This window comes from Physeter macrocephalus, chromosome 18, assembly GCF_002837175.3.
Source record: "Physeter macrocephalus isolate SW-GA chromosome 18, ASM283717v5, whole genome shotgun sequence".
Lineage (NCBI taxonomy): Eukaryota > Metazoa > Chordata > Mammalia > Artiodactyla > Physeteridae > Physeter > Physeter macrocephalus.
This window is the reverse complement of record NC_041231.1, coordinates 36650705-36673053: the sequence shown is the minus strand read 5'-3', so window position 1 is coordinate 36673053 and position 22349 is coordinate 36650705. Positions and strand designations below refer to the sequence as shown.

Below are 22349 nucleotides of genomic sequence, written 5' to 3'. Positions count from 1 at the left end.
AGGGTAACATGTCCGGGATGAACAGTCTTAGTCCCCAGAGGCTGCCAGGAATCCTACGGGAAGTAGGTCGGGGCTCAGAGGCTGTGCTTACATAAAGAGGTGCCAAGTCACTAAGATCCTCCAGGCATCACACACTCCCCAGAATGCTGACCCCACATAAACCCCTTTACCCAAAGCGCTAATGTGCGTAAGTTGAGTATCTGTACTCAGTAGGATAATCCAGCCCTTATGCACAGAGCACCGAGGATGTGCAGAGTGCAGGGCTAGGACACGGGGAAGGGTCTAAGAGTGACTGAGATGGAGGCCCAGTGCCCAGGAAGTGACATTCAGGTGGAAGGGACACCCCTGTGTTACCTGAGTGAAGGCTAGGTGAGGGAGCACCTTTTGGCAGCGGCCAGCTTCACGTTTCAAAATGAGAACAGTGGTACATCTCAAGCCACTTATTTGAAGCTAGTTTCTATACTTACAGAGGGCGGGAGGCGCATCAGAACAGGAGAAACAGTCCCTGCGATTTATCTCCTTTTCAATTTCCATAGATATAAATCCCATTTCAAGACGTTTTCACCCAGCCAAGAGCGTTCTGCAAAGGTTGAAGCTTCATCCAGCCCAGAGCAGAACAAAAGGGAAAAGCTCCCAGAAAGGAGCAGATCCCAAGGAGACCACCCCCTGCCTCCTATCCCACCCCACCTCCCAGCCTCACCACATCAAAGCACATGAATGCGCTCAGTGAGGAACCAGCTGGTGGCACCAGGAGACCCTCAAAGGCGCTTGCAAGCATAAAGGACTGGCCGTCCTGCCCAGTGTCCTTCTGGCAGAGTACCACAAGCTATAGGCCACAGAACGGAACCACCAATTTCATGGGTGTTGGTCAAGGTTCAGGGAAGGTGTTCACAGCCAAGCTTTACTTGGGGTGAGGGTATTTAGAGGTACAAGCTGCACGTATCATGCACACCTCAGTCCTTTCTGCAGGGGATTAAGACACTGCTTGCTCTGTTACTGCTGCAGGTGGAGGTGCTGGTTTAAAACCACCCAGTGCCTTCCCAGGGCACCTGGCTAAGCTCAGAGCTTCTGGAGGGCATGATCCCTGGAGATAAGTCTCTTCATCAAGAAAGCTTTCTCGGTGCCCTCAAGCTGCAGGCCCTCTGGTCTCTGCATGGGTGACCTCTTCCCCATCCTCTCACCATCACTTCCCCCTCTGGCCTGTGTCACAGACCCCTCTGGAGGTGACCAGCTTCCTGACAGTCTATCAAGCATTCTTGTCTCCTTGCCTGCCAATCAGCATCTTTAAGCAGAGGTTCGTTGTGTTGCCCTTATAAAACTGGTAACTTCAGCCTAATGCAAAAAAAAAAAAAAAAAAAAAAAGAGCTTACTGAGCATTAAATGCTACTTCTTCCACTCTTCCTGAAATGTTCTTATCGTATCCAAGGAACAGTCACCCAGGACCCACTAAAGCAACACCACTTCAACCTGGGCAGGTGGCAGTCACTCAGGATGACAGCACCTAGGCGGAAGCCCGGGGGACAGCAATCCCTGGGTGAGGGATGGGTGTGTATGTGTATCGCTATTTTAACCTGTTTACCTTTCCTAATAAGAAGACAGCTAGGTATAAAATAAATAAGATACAAGGGTGTAATGTACAGCACAGGGAATATAACCAGTATTTTACAATAACTTTTTTTTTTTTTTTTTTTTTTGTGGTACGCGGGCCTCTCACTGTTGTGGCCTCTCCCGTTGCGGAGCACAGGCTCCGGACGCGCAGGCCCAGCGGCCATGGCTCACGGGCCCAGCCGCTCCGCGGCATGTGGGATCTTCCCGGACCGGGGCACGAACCCGTGTCCCCTGCATCGGCAGGCGGACTCTCAACCACTGCGCCACCAGGGAAGCCCTACAATAACTTTAAATGGAGTGTAATCTATAAAAATATCGAATCACTAGGTTGCAGACCTGAAACTAATATAACATTGTAAATCAACTATACTTCAATTCAAAAAGAAGACAGCTTGGTGCAAATGGGGGTGAAAGGGAAACAAAATTAATCTCTCAGCCCTGCAATTACCCACATGCAGATTTTCTGCCAAACAAACTATTTCTTATCTCTGGTCAGTATTTATCTGCAGCTGCCTTTCTCCCACCCCTGCCACCACCGTGCACATACCCGAATCCTCTCTTCCCCCGACAGTCACTGACAGAGTGGTCCAGGCCTCCGGGACTGTCAACACCCTGATGTAATTCAGGGCTCACGGGGAGTCTGAGGCAGTGCCCTTGTTTATGGATTCAGTGATTGATTGGACCCTAAAAGCTCCTGGCCCAGAAGACTAAATAGGTTGAAAGCAATCATTAACGGTAGTGTAATGTTGAAAAAAAACAAGAGACGCAAGGGGGCCTTTGGCCATGTGGACAAGAGCACGGGAAATGTGCTCTTGGAGGCAGAGGAGGCAGATGGACACACTAGGCACCTCTGGGTAAACACCAGTACAGGAAAATCAAAATGACAGTGGAGCCGATGCGGCGGGCACACTTGGTAGAAATAAAGCAATCTGTGTTCGAATTTTTTTTTTTTTGGCCACACCACGCAGCTTGTGGGCACTTAGTTCCCTGACCAGGGATCGGACCCGCGCCCTCGGCAATCAAAGCATCTTAACCACTGGAACGCCAGGGAATTCCCAGTGTACAAATTAAAAAAAAAAAAAAAAAATCAAAACCTATGCGGAGGACAGATACTTTACTTTTATTAGAGAAAGATCTGCAAAAACGGCCACAGGCTGGGTGTTTTTTCTCGAGACATCAAAAACAGGACACCCGGAAGAGGCAAGAGTCCAGGTGGAAACAGAAGGGACCGACTCAATAAGGAAATGGAATGGGTAGGATAGAAAAGTTATCCTCTGAGTTAAAACTTCAAGTTATCTCAATATAAACAATTCTTAAATTCTTAAGATTAATTCTAGTCTGACTGTCCCATTTTATAGGTAAAGAAACTGAGAGTCAGAGGGGTCACCTGCCCTGTCCACAGTCACACTCAGCTGGCCTGGGATGCCCTCATCTCGCAGGTCACACTGATGTAAATGAGACCATCTAACAGAGTGGCTTCTAGCCCAAGATCAGGATTTGCAAAAGCTGCAGTAAAACAGGATTCATATATATTCTATTCACAGGAAATGTGTGATCAATCCGAAATCAACCTTGGAAAATCTATGTCTGAAGAAAGGTTCGCTAGCCAAATTACTGGTACAAATAGAATTCCCATGATAACGCTTAGATTCAACTATTTTCATAATATGTTATTAAGTGCAAAAGAGTCACTCAATCAATATTCTGACTTTAAAACCCTCATTTACTCACTTAAACGTCTTCCCTAATACTTTTACTGAGCAGCATTTCATCCACACCTCACATTAATTAATACCACCAGACTTAAAAGCACTAAAACTTACTCAGAAGGTAAATCACCAGGTGGAAAGATTCAGTCCCTCTCTAATAAACCCAGAATGAAACAAATATAAGGTACAACTCAAATAACAAATTGTAAATAAAAATTATAAATGTCAATATTTTTTAGGATGTAGAAAAATGAGCACACTTATTAACTGACAGCTGTCTGCCACCAATCATTATAAGTAGTTACTATGTGGTCAGACACAGAGCTAAATGTTTTAAAGACAGTAACTTATTTAAGTCTCAGAACAATGCTGGGAGATAAACTATTATTGACTCATTTTACAGATGAAGAAATTTGCCCGAGGTCACAATAAACGATAGCAAATGGTAGAGCTGGGATTTGTGGACCAAATTTACCCTCTTCTCAAAACACAATTCTCTGTAGTAAATTGGCTCAGTCATTATACAAGGCAGGCTGGTAAACGTGTTGTAAGAGCTATAAAACCTTTGCCCCAGTAATTCCACTTTGGGAAACACTATATATGCCAAGGAAACAAACCAAAATGGCGAGGCGGGACAGGAAACCAATCTGCACGAAGATATTCATAGCAGCTTTATAACAGCAATAACTTGGAAATAGCCCAAGTGCTTCATCTATGGGGGAGAGGGGTAGTAGAAGGGGCAGGGGCACACAACATGAAAATATCATATGACCACTAAGAGCAACAAGTCTGTAAACTACGTAAAAACATGGAAATATCTTCGGAAAACAAATGTAAGTAAAAAAGATAATAATAACCATTAAAAATAGTGATTACAACTCTACATCAAAATGTTTCTATATTCAAGAATGGAAGAAGCAGCATTTAATGCTCATTAAGCTCTTTTTTTTTTTTTTTTTGCATTAGGCTGAAGTTACCAATTTATAAAGGCAACACAAGGAAATTGCTTGAAGATGCTATGATTCAGAATGTCCTTCTCTTCCTGATCTAAAGATGTGAAGTTTTCATATAAAAATAAAAGAATAGCTCTTCTAATTTTAAAGCCCCTTCTTTAAAAAAAATAAGTCTCCCCCTTAGGCTTTCAAGTAAGTCCTACTCTAATAGTAACAAAACCTACTAATTTATAAAAACCCAAAGCTCATGAATTTTTTTTTGTTAGTCATTTAGCAAATTTATTTAAGGACAAATATGTTGACAAACTGGAACATTATTTCTGTCACCATTTGGTCTGCACTAATAAAAGGCCACGCTTTCAGAATCTCACTCTTTTATAAATGCATTTGGAAAAGTAACGCTGTTTAAGATGGCATAAGTCCATGGAGGTGGGGACGTAGGTTTAGGAGTGTCTGAACATATGCCGAGATGGAGACCGTGTGCTCCATGCCTAAGTGGGAGGTTTGTGCCCAGCTGCCTTTTCATAGCATCTCATTCCCCAAAGGGGAGCAGAATATGCCCACACAGGTTCTTCACCACACCCCATCCAGGTTGGCAGGGGGACCCAACAAACCCTCAGCCCAGCCACAAGCACGCCCTAACCCTGTCCACACATCGCTCCCCTGAACCTTCCAATGGCTTCCTGTATATCATGTCACCTCAGGGGAATAGAAGTACAATTAAAGAATATACTAACTAACTACTGCATCTTTTAAAATGAATGAAGTTGGGAAGCTGGGGAAGGAAGTGGCCCAGAGTTGGCACCCTCTGACTTCTGCGCTAGGGGAAGAAAAGCTGACTCCTCCACTTGGCAAGATTGTTCTCTGCCTGGACCCATCTCACATCACTCTTCTTTCCAAGGTTCCTTTTCCCTCTGTCCTTACCAAGCCAGGCTGCTGGCCCACGTGCCCATTTTGCTCTCTACTTGGGATGACTTACTAACGTCCCTCAAGCATAAAGGGCTCTTTATGGGCTCTCTGTGCAGCTGGCACAGAGCCAAAGCCCCCCCAGTATGGCAATGCCTGCCTCCAAGGCAAACTGTCCAACAGGGCAGCCTCTAGCCATGTGTAGCTATTTAAACTAAACTTGAGTAAATTTAAAATTCACTCCCACAATTGTGCTGGCCACATTTCAGCCACCATGGTTAATAGCTGCTGAACTGGCCAGTGCAGGGAAGAACATGTCCATCGTCACAGAAAGTTTTACTGGAGGACCTCCTTACCTGCCTCTGCAATTCCAGGTGGCATTCTCCCACAGCTGGACGACTCTCCCCACCTGACACCTTGGTGATAGCTCAGTTTCACGCAAGCAGCATTTTTTTTTACATGTAAATATGGACGTTTTTGGTGTACAGTTCCACGAGTTTACACATATATAAATGTATAATTAGATGTGTAAATGTATACATCGCTGTATCTACCACCACAATCAGCACACAGAACAGTCCCATCATCCCCCCAAAATTCCCTTGTACTGCCCCTTTGTAGTCAACCCTTCATCCACCCCCAAAACCCTGGCAACCACCCATCTGGCAGCTTTTTAAAAAACTCAGATTCCTGGCCTTCCCCTGGAAATCCCACTTATGCAGGTCTGGGGCGAATCCCGGAATCTCCCACCTCCACGCCCCCTCCCAAGAATGCTCCTCAGGTGATTCTGGAGTTCAGCCAAGTTTGGTAACCTCTGGGGTAAATGCCAAATCCTAGTTTAATTATCTGCAAAGCGCTCGCTGGTACCTAGTCTTGCTTTCTTCCCACCCCCATGAGTTGCTTTGTTGCACATGGCAGACGTGGCTGGGCGCTGGGAAGGCAGGGCAAGTTCGCTGCTGGGGGCACAGGCAAGGTAAGAACTGTGGCTCTCATAGTATCTGGCAGAGAGAGGCCTCTCTGAGGCACATGGCCTCCCATCTTAATCCCTTCCTGGCTCTTTGTGCCATGGAATCCTCATCTGGAAAAAAGGGAACCACATCAGAAATAATCGTCTACCTCTGAAGCTCAGTGGAAGTGATGATTTACATAACACATTCAAAGGTACTGGGCAGCCAGGATGAAAGGTACCTTGTCCCGGATATATCACCACCACCCAGGGCTGCCTCTGAATGGAACGCTGCTCTCCCTGTTTACTTGATGGCTGTGGGGGAATCAGGACTCAAGTTACAATAAAATTGCAGCCTTTAGAAAGAAAAAAAATCACAACGTTTTTTCCTCCTAAATTCGCGATCCCAAGGGCAGGGTACCAAATTCCATCTTTAAAGAGGAATTCGGAAGAGTCAGCCTCATCTCAGAAAACCTCCTCTGCTCAGAAAGTAAATAATTACAAGGAGGGTCAACTGACCGCTCGAGTCTAGCCATTCTCCCGGACTTGCTCCTGTTCTGCTGACAATTCCTGGAAAACACTTTGAAAAGTTTTAAGATGATCAAAGGAAAAGAATGGCCAACCCAAGAAATGCTATCGTTTAACATCACATGTTTATTTAGCCCCACCAAGCCAAAGACAGAAGATTGTTTGAAAGGGAGAGAATGCCTGCTTAATCAACTAAAAATGCATTCATTACTATGCTATTCACCGCGGCTTTCCTGAAATCAGACACTTTTGCCCCTAGACCGTAAGATTGAAGCGATTTGAAATGAAAATATTTCCTGTCCACTGCTTGCCAGTTTCTAGCCCCAGAGTGATATAACAGATGACATCCAGTACAATAAATGCTTTTATTAACCATAAATTTGAGACTGCTTTAGGGATTTGAAGTGTTGGGTTTCATGCTGAAAAAATGTAATGTTATCCACAGACCATCAGTGAGTAACAAAAACAGAGGCACAGGTTATGCTACTTTGATCAAATTATGGCCAAAACAAAAAAATCGGCTTTTGCATTTTAAATAGTAGTTGCATTCAGGGCATATCTTCAAGGAGCGCCACAAAAGTTTAATCATGTCTTAGAGAGTTTAATGGAAATTCATCCTGAGTGCAGATTTATAGAACCAGCAGCTTCTGTTAAACAGAAAGGAAATGGAAAAGTGTTATAAGGCTAAGTGAGCTGAGAAATTCAAATACTAAAATGGGACCCCAAAATCAGGGTTTCTCAACCTCAGCACTACTGACATTTTGGGCTATTATTGGGAAAGGCTGACTTGTGCATTTGGGGATGTTTAGCAGCATCCCTGGTCCCTACCCAGGAAATGCCAGTAGCAAACCCCCTCCCAGTTGTGACAACCAAAAGTGTCTCCAGAGATTCCCCAATCACCCCCAACTGAGAACTATTGCTCTAAATCAAATTCTAAGCCTGCTTAGCAAGTGCTTGCCTGATTTCTCTTTTTCTAAAGAAAAACGTCAGAGCCCAGGGAGTCTCACAGCCTCAGCTCCCTGCCCCAGGACTGCCCTCTACACAGAAATGTTTATCCCTGAGTGAGTTCTGAACTCAAAAGCACTCTACATTCCCTCTCCCACCAAAACGGACGGTAGCAGAGCCATGGAAACAAGAACCCTCTCCTTGAGCAGGGTAGACTAGACTAAGCAAAGGCAGCCCGCCGCCCTCTCCCGAGGCGCACCCTGGCCCATCCTTGGTGCCCTGCGTGTACCCCGGCACAGCATCCCTACCAGCGTCCCGATCGCTGCTTTTCTGGCCTTCCGCTTTCGGGCCACGGAGGCGACCGTGGATTCGGTGCCAGAAAATAAAATGAAAAGCGGGCTTGAACCTCTGCAGTCCATTCTCTGGACGCTGAATGTCCCGCTATTACATCTCGGCATGACATTTCACAGCCAGCAGGGGAGGAGGCCTGGTCCTGAAAGCTGAACAAACGACTGGTGCACAGGCCCTCCCGCGCCCTCGCCGGCTCCCTGCACTTATGAATAAAAGATGGAGGGCTCGTCTCTGTCGTCTCCCTGGTACCCTGGGAGAATAACAACTTGACACTTTTTGACGTTTTAACTTACTCTGAAGAATAATCAATATTAACTTTCTGAGTCTTTGGGCTTTAAATCTGGGGTAGGGACAAATAAAAGAAAGAAAAGGCATGCCATGAGGTAGAAGACAGTAATTCAAGTTAAACGAATGAACCTCTGTTAAGGGTCTCTAATAAAATAATTTAGGCAATACACAATCATAGATGGAGAAGACTGGAAATTGAGGACATGTTTTGAGTGAAGTGGCCTTTTCTGGAAATAAAGTTCATTGTTTTCTTAGCACAAAGGAAAGAAGTGGCTGAGTTTGGGTGTGGGGGAGCACTCAACCGTAAACCTGCCCCGGCCAAGGGGAGGTTATAATAGGAACTCATTCCTGCTCGGTCGCTGAGGGCGACACCTACAACTGTTTGCAAAAAGCCCTGGTGAACAGCAAAAGCCTTAAGCATTCTTGGGATGCAGCACTCCCAATTTTGAGAGTACAACTGATTTCAAATCGTCTTCAAGGAAATAAGTTTAATTACAGGACAGCACAAATGACACCCTGCAGTTTCTTTGGACAGTCAGTAAAGTAAAAGGAAAGCCCTACTGTAAAGCACTGTGTTTTTAAAAAAGACAAATAACACAAGACCAAACTGGGTTAAATCATTAGAAAGGTCTGTGTGTACAACTTCAAGAAGAAAAAACATATTTTGCTCTTCACTAAAACTGCATCTATATTTGTTACCTATCAACAATGTCACACTCTCACCTTTAGAGGGATCTTGCCAAAATATTTAACTTGACCCTAATCATGAGGAAACAATCAGAAATCCAAGTTGTGTGACTGTCTATACCACAAGTGACCCTGACTCTTCAGATGTATATGTTATAAAGGATCAAAAAGAAGTGGAGGGACTCCTTTAGATTAAAGGAGACTAAAGAGACAGAAGATGTCTATAAGCAGTGAGTGGCCCTTGTCTGAATCCTGGAAGGTGATTCAGAAAGAAATCATGAAGGATATTTAGGAGTACAGCTGAGGTACGTGGAGCAAAGCACTGGTGACTCTAGGCTAAGGGGAAATAGGTGTTCACCCCACTGTTCTTTCAACTTTTCTATAGGTTTGAAATTTTCAGAATCTAAAATATAGGGGGGAGAGTAAAGTGAAGCCCCAGGTATAGCTGAATGGCTGCCTGCTGGTCTGGGTGGGGGCTGGGCAGTAACAGCTTCATCTCCTGTTTCAGAAAATGTACACCCCAAAGTATAAAGTTTCAATACAGAATAGATTCAGGATTAAAATAAATTTTTTTAAAAATTTTATTTTTGGGGCCTCCCTGGTGGCGCAGTGGCTGAGAGTCCGCCTGCCGATGCAGGGGACACGGGTTCGTGCCCCGGTCCGGGAAGATCCCACATGCCGAGGAGCAGCTAGGCCTGTGAGCCATGGCCGCTGAGCCTGCGGTCTGGAGCCTGTGCTCCGCAACGGGAGAGGCCACAACAGTGAGAGGCCCGCATACCGAAAAAAAAAAAAAAAATTAATTTTTTATTTTTGACTGCATTTGGTCTTTGTGGCTGCGTGCGGGCTTTCTCTAGTTGCAGTGAGCGGGGGCTACTCTTCGTTGCGGCGCGCGCGGGCTTCTCATTGCGGTGGCTTCTCTTGCTGCGGAGCACAGGCTCCAGGCACGCAGGCTTCAGTAGTTGTGGCTCGCAGGCTCTAGAGTGCAAGCTCAGTAGTTGTGGCTTAGTTGCTCCATGGCATATGGGATCTTCCCGGACCAGGGCTCGAACCCGTGTCCCCTGCATTGGCAGGCGGATTCTTATCCACTGCGCTACAAGGGAAGTCCCTAAAATAAATTTTTAAAACCCATAGTAGTGTAACTTATTATTCACTTAACTGGGTAGTGGTTGAGGGGGTATGTACACACAGCAGACATTTAAGACGTTTAAGTTTCTGCTTTTATAAAAGGCATAGGTCCTTTTTTTTCCCCCCCAAAGGCAATAGTTTATTTATTTATGGCTGCGTTCGGTCTTCGTTGCTGTGCGTGGGCTTTCTCTAGTTGTGGTGAGCGAGGGCTTCTCTTCGTTGCGGTGCGCGGGCTTCTCATTGCGGTGGCTTCTCTTGTTGCGGAGCACGGGCTCTAGGCACGGGGGCTTCAGTAGTTGTGGCACGCGGGCTCCGTAGTGCAGGATCAGTAGTTGTGGCACACGGGCTTAGTTGCTCCGCGGCATGTGGGATCTTCCCAGACCAGGGCTTGAACCCATGTCTCCTGCATTGGCAGGCAGATTCTTAACCATTGCGCCACCAGGAAAGCTCCCAAGGCACAGGTCCTTTTAAAACCCCTTTTATGCCTTTCCCTAAAACTCTTCTGCAATTTATCATTCTCTTTCTCCTCTTATCAGAATTCCTACTAATTTAAAAACTTTTTAGAATGGCTCTTTAAAACTCTCCTGCCTTCCACCCAAACTCTCCCCCATTATCTACCCCAATCTTTTTTAATGAGATAAAAGCAATGATTACCCTAATCTCCAACTTGAAAACTGTGCACTTAAAGGGGAAAAAAAAAAAAAGTGTGACCCTTTAAGTAAAAGGAAGAAAGCTCAGTAGATGGGAAATGTGCTCAAGTGAAAAGATGTTGGGATAGAATTTCTGTGTCTCAAGCTTCAAAACCCAGGGAGGAGAACAATGAGGCAGCCTGCGTGTCCAGAGCAGCCCTGAGAGACCTGGTTGGCAGTCACCTTGGGCGTGCCAGACACTGGGAACCCACCACTCCAGCCCCCCCTGCAGCAGTCTTCGGGCAGCACAACCAGATGTTACATTTTCTCTGCTTAATTTTGGTAAAACTCCATGACCTCTTTCTCAAATTAAAAAGGCAATGCTATTTTTTTAAACCACAGGAGCTATCTTTACTGAACCCTTCTAAGGATTTCATTAATTCATAGCCAGCCAACCAGGACTTTTCCCACAGTCTCCCACAAAAAAGCCCGGGAAGTCACTGATTGCTTGGCTGGATCTGAATATGAGTAGAGGTAAGATCAGAAATATCTAGTTCCTCCCACAGGGAGGCAAGGCATGAAAATCAAAGCTGGGCAAAAACTCATTACCACAGCTGGCCGGCAAACCCACAGCCCTGGAAAGGCGGCAAAGAGCATCTTTGATTCTGGATGGACCCTCTAGTGACTTCAGAAAATGAAAGGCATTCACAACCAGAGGGGACCGAAAGAAAATGAGACCTGTACCTCTGTTAAAAAGACCAAGCTGTCATACCACCTAAGGGCTGCAGCCAGGGAGTGAGAGTCATTTCATTCACTTTGTTTCATAAAGTCCAAAACCAAGATGCTTAGTTAGCGCTTAGCAGTCATTTTTTACATTTTTTTCATCCACAGTGCAGCGCAACCTGGACAGTCCAAACATCCCCTCTTCAAGCAACCAACACTTTGCAAACTGGGATTCCCAACCAGTACCAGCCCTAACCACTGCCTCTCTCATTCCCTGGGAATCTGTCCTGCAGCCTAGCAGTTGGCCAGTATAAGGACACAGTGCCAATAAACTGTAGTGTGAATGAAGGCGAGCATATTTTTATGCTACTCTCAGCACCTAATGCCACATGATGCACCAATGTTAAGAAAACATAAGTAAAACCAACTATACTTCAATAAAAATAAAATTTTTAAAAAAACAGAACATAGGTAACTATAGAACTTCAGAGGAAACTGTCATTACAATTGCTCACCTTACATGTCACTTCCTCAGAGGCCACCGAGCTCACCCGCTCTCATCACCCCATTTTAATTTCCTTCAGAGCACTTAGTCACACGAAGGGAGAACCTACTATGTGCCCCCTGATCTCCTGGTGCAGCAGGGAACGAAGCAGATCAAGTACCTGCCCTCAGGGAGCTGACAGTGCAGTGAAGGAGATGGACAGAGAGACAAGAAAACACTCTTGTGTGTTTCATGGTAAAAAAAATTTTGTGGAGAAAACTCAAGTGAAGAAAAGAGGTGAGCGAGACAGCAGCGGTTGCCATTTTAAATAGAGCAGGTCTGGTAGTTTGTTATCCTATTTGTCTCCCTTACTACAATCTAAGCTCCAGAAACCAGGCCTCACACATAGAAAACGCCAAATACTCACTGAATGAAGGAATGGCTGCTGAGGGTCACTCCTATCAAGCCATTCATCTGCTGGAGAAACCTTCCAAGCCTCACCATCCCTGACAAGTACATGCAGGCAAAATACAAGGCATCCCTTTCTCTAGTCCCAGGCTCCGTCTTCAGCCTTCTTGTTTCCACTGCCTCCAATGAGCCACCCTCCTCCAGCTTTACCCACATCTTTCTGTTTTTTTTCCTTTCCGTTTTTTTTTTTTTTTTTTGGCCGCGCCTTGCAGCTTGCAGGATCTCAGTTCCCCAGCCAGGGATGGAAACCGGGCCCCACAGTGGAAGTGCCGAGTCCTAACCACTGGACCTCCAGGGAATTCCCACCCACATCTTTCCTTTTGCCCCAACTGTCCCCACCTCCTGGCTCCACACACCAGAGGCCCCCACTCAAAGTATCCCCCGGTGAGGCCAGTCTTCTTCAGCCATCTGATCCCTCCCTCTAAGTCTGAACCGTCCAAATTAAGTGTCTCCTTCATAAGCAAATCAAGATTCCCCTTCTTCACTGCATCACTGCAAAAGACTGAATGCATCCCACTAAATCTGGAGGCATGATGGGGTGAGTCTGACTTTACTAAACGTAGACTTCCTGGCAAAGGTGAAATTCACACAGGGAGCCTAGAGGGCTTTGTGGAGAAGCCTCCCAGGGAAAGGCGGGCCTCTTCCAAAGCAGGGGAAACTGAGGCAGAGCAAGTAGCCAGAGTTACTGGGAACCAACTGAGACGTGGGCTAAAAAGCCAGAGTTCCAAAGGTGGGCGCCCAGCAGCACCTCAGACATGTGCTCCTCACCCTGCTTCTCACACTGGCCGGTGCATAAGATGCAATGTTCTGGGGAGAGGGGCAGCAGGGACCGTGGTTCATGCTACTCTGGGAGGAGTGGACAAGGCAGAGCAAGGACGGCGAGTTCCCTGCACCATGGAGTCCTTCCTGCATCTCGCTGTCTCTGAGCCCCCATGCCTCTGTCTTGCAGCCCCGCCTGGACAGGAAGCCACTGCAGACAGGGGCCTGGCCCTACTCTGCTTTGTGTTTTCCCAGAAAACGTAACTACAGTTTAACCACGGCCTGACACGGGAGCTGCTCTTGCCTCCTCACACCAAATAAGTCTTTGTGAACTTCAGATATCGAGCAGTTACAACAAATCCTAACCATGAGAGGGCCTGGGCCCCACCTAGAGCAGATGTGCCCCCTCCAGAGGATAGAGGCGATAAGCTGTCACTCAACAGGGACCATGCTCAGGCTGACTGCTCCTGCATTTGGCCCGGACTGCATTGCATTTTCCTCAGATAAAAGGGTTCTCCAGAAACCCTTTTCAGGAGAAGAGAAGCCAGAAATCACCTGGACAGAATAAAATCACAGAGAACCACATGGCGCATCTCAGGAAAATGTACCTCTTCTTTACAAGGAAACCCTCCCTCTATCCCCATCAGCCCTCCCACTGGCAAGTAAAACAGTCCAGCTCAGAACAGAAGTCTGGGGCCACAGCCAGCATTTTTTAAAGGGTTACCATTCATTGGGGGGGAAATCTACAAAACTGACAAAACAGAACACTTGGAAAAACTCCTAGTTTTTAAGGGAATAAAGGACTTTCAAAATCTAAAAAAGTTATAGTTAAAGCCTAACCTCTTATGATTTCAAAAGGATTCATTTGAAGTATTCATTTAATGTGTGAAAGGTAAATATCCATCTGAACATTTTAATTAATGTTATCAATTTCCATTCTCTTTTCAAAGTCACTGCTTCAATTTTATAGGCATTTCTGATAAGTTCAAGCAAGCTCCCCTACAATGTAGTAATTTTAATGAAAAGCCTCACGGTTAATGTCTATTAGATGAGGTTTGGAATGAAGAAACATACAATAAAATTATACTTTATTAAACTTCCCACAATACCTGCTATCTGTCCTGCGGTTTCAACTTTTAATGTACCAGCCTTATGCCAATAAGACATTAGGTTTACTATAAAACAAATTCTTCTTAAAAGTGCGTAGTAAAGGTAGTTTGCATTTACCCTATTAAATCACACAATTTACAGGCCAACTTCCGTTTTAGAAGAGAATTACATGTGTGTTCACATCACATCTTTATTTTGTCATCCATCCAGTGATTTGTTGAAGACAGCTGGTACCTATTAAGTCCCCCCTTTAAATGTTGTAGCTTTAATTAGCTACATCCACCCTCCCCCAACATTTCCAAACAAGGAACCAAAGAAAAGGAAAGCTGTTTTTATCATGGATGGTTTGAACAATGGAATTGCAAATGTTAAAATAATAATCTTGGGCTTCCCTGGTGGTGCAGTGGTTAAGAATCCACCTTCCAGTGCAGGGGACACGGGTTCGAGCCCTGGTCAGGGAAGATCCCACATCCCACGGAGCAACTAAGCCCCTGCGCCACAACTACTGAGCCTGAGCTCTAGAGCCCGTGAGCCACAACTACTGAAGTCCACGAGCCTGGAGCCCGTGCTCCTCAACAAGAGAAGCCACCGCAACGAGAAGCCCGCGCACCCCAACCAAGAGTAGCCCCCGCTCACCACAACTAGAGAAAGCCCGCGTGCAGTAACAAAGACCCAACGCAGCCAAAAATAAATAAAAATATAATAAATAAATTTTTTAAAAATAATAGTCTTCATTAGAGACTAACTAGTTATTCCACTTTTAGGCCCCTTCAGAAGAAACAGGGTACAGACGGAGTTTAAATGTCAGTCTTTGTTACTTAGGTAATTTTTCAATTGTTCAATTTTTAGTTTCATGCCTCATGTTAATAATTAAACCATTCCCAGATACTGCTCGGGAAAGCATGAGGGACAGTCTTCCCAGATATATTCTTGGTATTATTTAAGCTATAAACGTTTTACTTGGGCTTCTGAACACGTGAGAACAAGCAGACAGAATCTGCAAGCAGAGAATAAGCCAAGTATGGTTTTCTATGAATAGACATCATGCTCTTCCCAGACACTGAAGAGTTCTCAACTCACACAATGAGAAATTCAGTTGATCAAATCGCTTTAACCTGCCGTATGTAGATGAAATGGACACTAATTTGGTTACAATTTAGTCTTCCCTTCTTAAAAAAAAAAAAATGCATTCAGGGCTTTAAGTGTGAATGACATCAACAGGCTAAATTCTGAGCAAGATAAGGAGCCATGTCAACGAATCCCCCTTAGATTGGGTTTCTTCTTAGAGACCTGCTCCAGCTTTAATCTGCAGTAAGACTATCTGTTTCAATAGGATGTGATCACTCCTGGGCTTGTGTCTTTTCAATCAGCCGGTGGCCCCGCCGGGTTTAGAGTGGCAGAGAGGAAGTGGCCTGTGGTTAAACAGAGGAAATACCAAGGCATTTTAATAGAGCAAATAGTCTACTTCCCACAGGGAAGAGCTTCAAAGGCCCCAGGCCCTGGAGGAGACAATGTGTTATGGGGCCATCAGTCACCTAATCGTGTGTCAGGCCCATTCAGAATATCCTGGCGGCCAAGACAAACACTGCCCAGGAGGACATTGCCTCCCACCAGCCAGGCAAGTTGGGCTGCCTGGAGATGGGGCCTGTGGCACCAACACAGACAAGTCCCTTGGGCTTGCTGAGGGCAGAAAAACCTCCAAATTTGGGGGAGATGTGAAACAGAAATGGTCTTGGCTGCCAGAGTAGGGTGGCAGGAGAGAGGTCTGCTCCAGAGGTGCTTTCCCCCACTCTAGCCTGTCAAGTTCTGGGGATACCTGAGCCCCTGCCTCAGCCCATTCTCTTACAAATTGAGGGTGGGGGACCCAAGCTTCCAGAAGCCTAAAAACCCATCCATCAGGGGCAGACACAAGAGGCAGCAAGGAATGAAAGGAACAATTAATTGTTGACTGGGTGGCCCCAGCAGCAGCAGACATCTGCCGGGGCACGGTATGTGAAAAGTTCAGGGACTGATGAGGGAAAGACAGTTTGAAAACTTTTTTAAAAGAAAAAAAAAAACAACAACACATTTTAGGCCAAATGAAGCATGAAAAATACTCAAATTAAAATAAAGACTTAAAAAAGCATTAGCTGTTCCTGCCTTTGTAAGGAAGCCATCTGTAAAGTTTGAATGGCTGAGGATATGATTTGGATCCTACCCTACTCTTTCCTGAGACTGTTTTCCAGACAGGCCCAGCTGTTCTGGGGAGGAACCCAGTGGAAGCGTCGGGTCCGCTTCACCCCCAGCCTCCTCTTTAACCCCAAGCCAGAGACACCCACCCAAAACGACTGGCTCCCCAGGTCCTCCTTCAGCCAGCCTCACCCTTGCCATTTTCCAGAGCTCGGACAAAGTCTCCACTTTAAATTCTAAAAGTCCAGTGGAGCAATTTCAAGTCAAGCTCTGATTTTAAATGTTTAGAATGTGGCTTCTCGCCTCCTTCTTGTGATCACAGAAGCCCTGTCTCCTAAAGCAATGATTCTCACCGTTGAGAGCACCACAGGAACTTGTAAAAATGTCAGTTCCTGGGCCCCATCTCACTCCCATTCTGGTCCCATTGGCCTTGAATCTGCATTTTAATGAGCTCCCAAGGCAATCCCGATGCTGGAAGCCCCTGGACTTTACTATGAGAGATCACATTTGGAAGGAAATAGTGCCTCAGTCGGAACTTAGTTGCTGGTCTCATTCACCCAGCTGTATCCCCGAGTTAATAACTAGCACAATGCCCCAGGCACTGCAGGGGCTCCGGGTCCATTGGATGGATGGGGGAGGGGAGGGAAGGGAGGGCTGCTCAAGAAAGATGGACCCCGGCCAAAGGATTCCCAAATTAACATAGCAAAACAGGCTGGAAGAAAGCATCACACTTCTTATAAAAATGTTTCTCTGAAAATGTGTCAACCAGGGCTGACTCATTTTTAACCAAGAATTCTGTAAAAGACAGAAGAGCATGTGTAACATGGACAACACCGCCACAGGACAGGCAGACCAGATGCAGGCTTGAGAGCCACGAGCTGCAAGTGAATGAAAACACATCCAATTCAGAATTAAATAAACATGGCTGGGCCCCCAGCCAAGAAGAGTTCTTGGATTGGACTTTTATCAGGAACCTAAATTTTAATCAGCTGGAACTTCTTCTTTTCCAAGTACCACCCTATTCCTTCCTACCTTTAGGGATGAAGTATTTGCCTTAAATGGGAAACTTGCACTTCATTGTAAAGATGATGCCAGCATTCTGGCTTCCTGAATTCCTGAAGGAACAGCCTTTGGTGGGGGAAGGTGGGGGAGAGTGGAAATTGTGTTTCAGGGATAATAGACCAGGGAAGGTGTATCCCATCTAGGTAAGAAGGCAAGAAATGTTCCCTCCTCCTCCACTGCAGGAAAAGCCACTAAATAAAAACCTGTGGGAATAGATTCCTAATTTCTTGTTCCATAAATAGGCTTCTCAAACAACCAGCAAGGCAAGAGGGGAAAAAACTTCAGTGCAAGTGACCAACATAAAGTTACCCATCACAAACAAAACCATTCCACTTCCAAGAAGCAAGCAGTTAAGACTCAGTGTAAATGAGGATGCTGGCCCCTCTGGAAGTTTTACAACTTGTTACTTCTTTGCGAAAACTGTATTTATTACTCAAAGAGCAACTTTACCTGGCGAGAGCCCTAAGAGACTTTAAAAAAAAAAAGAAAAAAAACTAGTCGAGGAAGTGAGCCCACAATTCATTTCTAAAACACTGCGCTGTGTTCAAGATGGTATCGGCCCCTTAATTGCCCCACTAATAATGGGGAGGTTGTGAAATCTGACCACTTAGACCAGGCTGGCTCCTCTGAGAGCAGCCCCGAAGGGAGGGTTACAGCTGCTGAGGGTTAGCTGGCTCCAGTCACCTTGCAAGTCCTGGGAAAATACACATTCCTGCAGGGGCAAGAGTTCCTGGAACAACCTCTCCCTGGAGAGCCAGAGGGTCAATCGCTCAGCTCCTCTCCAGCACCCAGATCCTGCCCCTCCTGAGGGCTCACTTCTCTACCCTGCTGTGCCTCCACCTTCTCAGGTTCTGTGTGACGTAGACCCACAGGAAGCCCTCTCTTGCTTGCATCACACATCACCAACCCTTATTCTTATATGTTAACATAGCCCCAACTAGACTGTAAGCAACCTCAGCACTGAGACTAAGTACTATGGGCTGAACACCCACTAACTGGTAGGGGACTCGGACATTAATCAAATACCCAAGTAACTGTACACAAATACTTACTGGGCAGCCCTCTGACAGAGCAACTTCCGTAAAAACTTACGTAGGGAGGAGGGGCAGAGGAGGCTTCCTGCAGGAAGTGATGCTGGAGCTGAGAGGGGAGGCTGAGATGTAAAGAGAAGGAACACACGCAGGAGCAGCACGTACAAAAGCCCACTGTGGAGGGCTTCCCTGGTGGCGCAGTGGTTGAGAGTCTGCCTGCCGATGCAGGGAATACGGGTTCGAGCCCTGGTCCGGGAGGATCCCACATGCCGCAGAGCGGCTGGGCCCGTGAGCCATGGCCGCTGAGCCTGCGTGTCCGGAGCCTGCGCTCCGCAATGGGAGAGGCCACGACAGTGAGAGGCCCGCGTACCGCAAAAAAAAAAAAAAAAAATGAAAAAAAGAAAAAAGAAAGCCCACTGCGGAGAAGACACTGGAGCTCACTGCTCTGATCATGACCCTTCCCTCACCCCCCTTCTTAAAATCTATCACTTCATACAGGATTTAGCAGGAAGGCTGCAGGGTCTAATTGGGTTCAGCCAAGATTTACAGGGCTCCAGGCTCTGAGCTCACCAACATGAGGTTAAGCGTCTGGCTAAAGAAACTAGCCTGAAGACACAGCTGTGAACAAATACTGACGATGTAGTCTGGTGAGAACCAAAGGCAAGGACCTGCAGGAGAAGGCGAAGCAAGGGGAAGGGCATTCAGAGGGCTTCCTTGAGGAGGCATCACCTGAGCTGAGTCTTAGGCCAAGCAGGGGGTTCTCAGAGGAGGAATAGCTATCCCAGGAGCAGGGAAAAGCATGTCTTGGCAGCATGAAGGGCACAGGAGTTAGGGAACAGGGTGGGAGGGCCAGGGGCTGAAGTTGGAAAGGTGAGTATGTAAGGCAGGTGGACAAGCTGGGTCAGGGAAAGCTGGTGGCTCCATCAGATGCATCAAAAGGCCAGTCCAGGAGGGAAGGAGCCACGTATCAGGTTGGGAAGAGCCTAGAATCCAGGAGATGGCCCTGAGGCTTCCATGCTCATTCAAAAAGTAGGTGAAGATTACCCCAAGGAAAGGACTGTGAGGCCAAGGTAGGAGCTGTTGAGAAGGTCACCCCCAGCATGAATGTGAAGCCACTAGGATGAGGGCCACCATTAATCCTGTGGGTGTGCAGGTTTAGGGGTGAACACATTCCCACAGAGAGCACAAAACCGCCAGCTTGGCTCCTCTGGGGCCCGGCTATACCCACAGCATTAAAACTTCACAAGGTCTGTGCACTGACACGTGAAGCCACCTGGGCAATTGCAGAAAAACAGCCAATTGGGCTGATCCACCTAGGCTGTCTTATGAAAATTCAGAATAAAATTTCTGTGATGCTGTTATTCAAAAGCCAACACACTGGTTTAGATCCAGAAAATTTAGGATTGGTAAGTCAACATGGGAAAGCCTTAAGGAAAACTTTTTGATCTAAAAACTGAGGAAAACTTGGTATCTTTTGAAAAAAAAAAACAAACACACAAGAATAGTGGTATTTTTACTAAAATGGGTCAGAGTAAGAAAATGTGATGTTTTACTTAAATCGGTAGGTTACATTCACTATGGGGTTGGTGAAGGGTGGGTTACAGCTGTCTATAGCACAGCTATTGGGTTTGAAGACATTTCAGCTACTTGGTTCACACCTCGTTTTCTGCACTGTGTTTCTCTGAATGCGGGGCAAGTGAGCTGGAGGCACCAGCCTGTGCCCCTAAAGGGGTATCAGGTTCTAGGCCTCGACTGCTTGAGGTCGTTCAGAGCACCCCACAAGAGGTGGGTGGACGTTGTTCTAAGAGAACTACCCCATACCCACCCCTCAGAGCAGTAGTGCTAGGGAAACTAGGAAATCCCATTTACTCCTGTTTTCCAGGTGAAGAAATTGAGGCTCATGGCTGCCCAGGAGAAGAGCCAAGGTCATGTTCCATGGCTGCCTGAGTGCAAAGCCGGTGTCCCCTCCACAAGGCTGAAGGCCGTGAGTGCCCTGACACCAGGCTGGCCCTGGCTTGGGTGCGAGGGGTGCTGGGCAGATGGACGCAGTCTCCAGGTCCTCTGGCCGCCCAAGCCCAGGAGCCCTGATGGAAACTCGGGACGGCAGCGCCCCCGCGCACACCCCCCTCCCCATGTCCCACCGCCCAGATGGCATCGAAGAAGCGCTGGGTTAGGGGCAGAGGGCTCCAAGCACAGGACAAAGTCGGTGCATCCCTCCAGTCTCGTCTCGGGCACCTGCCCGAGGGGACAAGCTCATTCCTCCCTTTGGCCACGAAAAATATCCTCAACTCAAGCTGGATGGCGGTGGAGGTGGGGGAGTCATCCGTGAGACCGTTCGAAGGGCTGGATACGGGAGCAAAATTTACCAGCAAGTCAGGAGTCTGAGGTGGGAGTGAAAGTGGGGTAAGACGGCCCGGCCCAGGAGGAACAAAGCGGCCCGAAAGGGGGGAAGGCGCACCCCTCCCCAGCACTCAGGGTCCCCTGCCTGGCAATCCCGGGCTTTTGCAGAGCTGTGGACCGGAGGTCCGGAAGAAGATCCCCACTCCCGCTCCAAAGCGCCCCCCAAGCGAACAGCTCGGAGGATCCCAGCCCGGGGCCCTGTGCCCTGAGGGGGAGGAGGTCCCGGGCCTGGAACAAAGGGTGGGGCGCCCCCCTCCTGCCCCACGCCGGGCGCCCCTCTCGCCCGCCCTCCTGGAGCCGGACCTCGGTCGGTGGCCGCGCCTCATTAGCAACACAAAGCCGGGGTCGGGCGGCCTCTTTCAACCCAGCCGAGGCAGGCAGACGAGCGCCCCGGGAGGGAGGCAGGAGGGCGGGAGCAGGGGGATCCCAGCCCCACCGCGCACTCTGCGGAGAGCAGGCGAGTCGAGGCGGGCGCCACTGCCCGCGAGCACCTGTGCCCCCGCGCTTTGGGGGACAGCAAGAAACTCACTGTCCTCTCCTTACCCTCCAGCCACAGGTGTCGGCGCCCCGCGTTCTGCTGGAGCCGCCTGCGGCCACTGCCAGCTGGGAGCCGTTGAGGCAGGCGTTGACTGTGAAGAAGACAGAGCAGAGCTGCAGCCACGGGGCCATGGCCGTGCGCTCACCCAGCCCGGCCCTACTCTGCTCCCCGGCCGCCTGCCGCTGGCCAGCCCGGAGTGGGCGGTGGCGCTGGCGGCCCCGGCAGAGCTGGCGGCACTACCGAGCATGCGCTGCGGGCCCTCGCCCCGCCCCTTGTCTGCGGGGCCCGCCCCTAGCCTCGACCCTCAGGCTTTGGCCCCGCCCCCTAAGTCTGGCCCTTCCTCTTGGCCCCGCCCCGACCTCTAAGCTACGCCCGCACAGCCCGTCTTCGAGTGACTTTGAGAAGCCGGCTGCTGCAGTTTTTTCCCCTCACCTGAGAGGTCTTTTTTGTTTAAATCCAAGGATTTTTCCACGTAATGCCTGCTCCCTGCAAAACTCGGAAAAGCAAACAAAAAAATGATAATAATAGTTAAAATAATAATTTACAAGCGCCTACTATTTGCCAGTCCTCTTCTGGAATCCTCTCAAACCCACCTGAAAGTGTCAGTAGTATTGTTATCCCAGTTTTCAGCGCAGAAAAGCTAGGGTAATGTGGTGGTTAGAGAAATCCTGGCTGGGACCTCGGACAAATGACTTGCTCTCTCCCCATTATTGTTCCCTCCCCCTGTAAACTGGAATAACAGAGTAAGTGTCTTAGTCTGCAGAGGATTCTATTGGTTAACACATAACAAGCATTCAACAAGTGCTACAATCTACTGTTAACTGACTTGCATAAAGTCACACAGCTAGCACCTGCCAGATCTGAGATTCAAATCCAGATTGGCAAAAACAATACTCTTAACCACTACACTTGTCAAACTTACTCTTGTGA

The 22349-nt window shown here is 47.5% G+C and overlaps 1 protein-coding gene across 1 annotated transcript in view; it reads right to left on the bottom strand.

Annotated features, from left to right (window-relative positions):
* Nucleotides 1–21607, bottom strand: part of IL17RD (interleukin 17 receptor D) — a 64032-nt gene extending 42425 nt beyond the window's left edge. The window contains exon 1 of the mRNA XM_024124031.3: nt 21425–21607. Within this exon, the coding sequence (XP_023979799.1) occupies nt 21425–21550 (126 nt within the window). The 5' untranslated portion in view covers nt 21551–21607. The remainder of the gene's footprint in view (nt 1–21424) is intronic.
* Nucleotides 21608–22349: the final 742 nt, after the last annotated feature.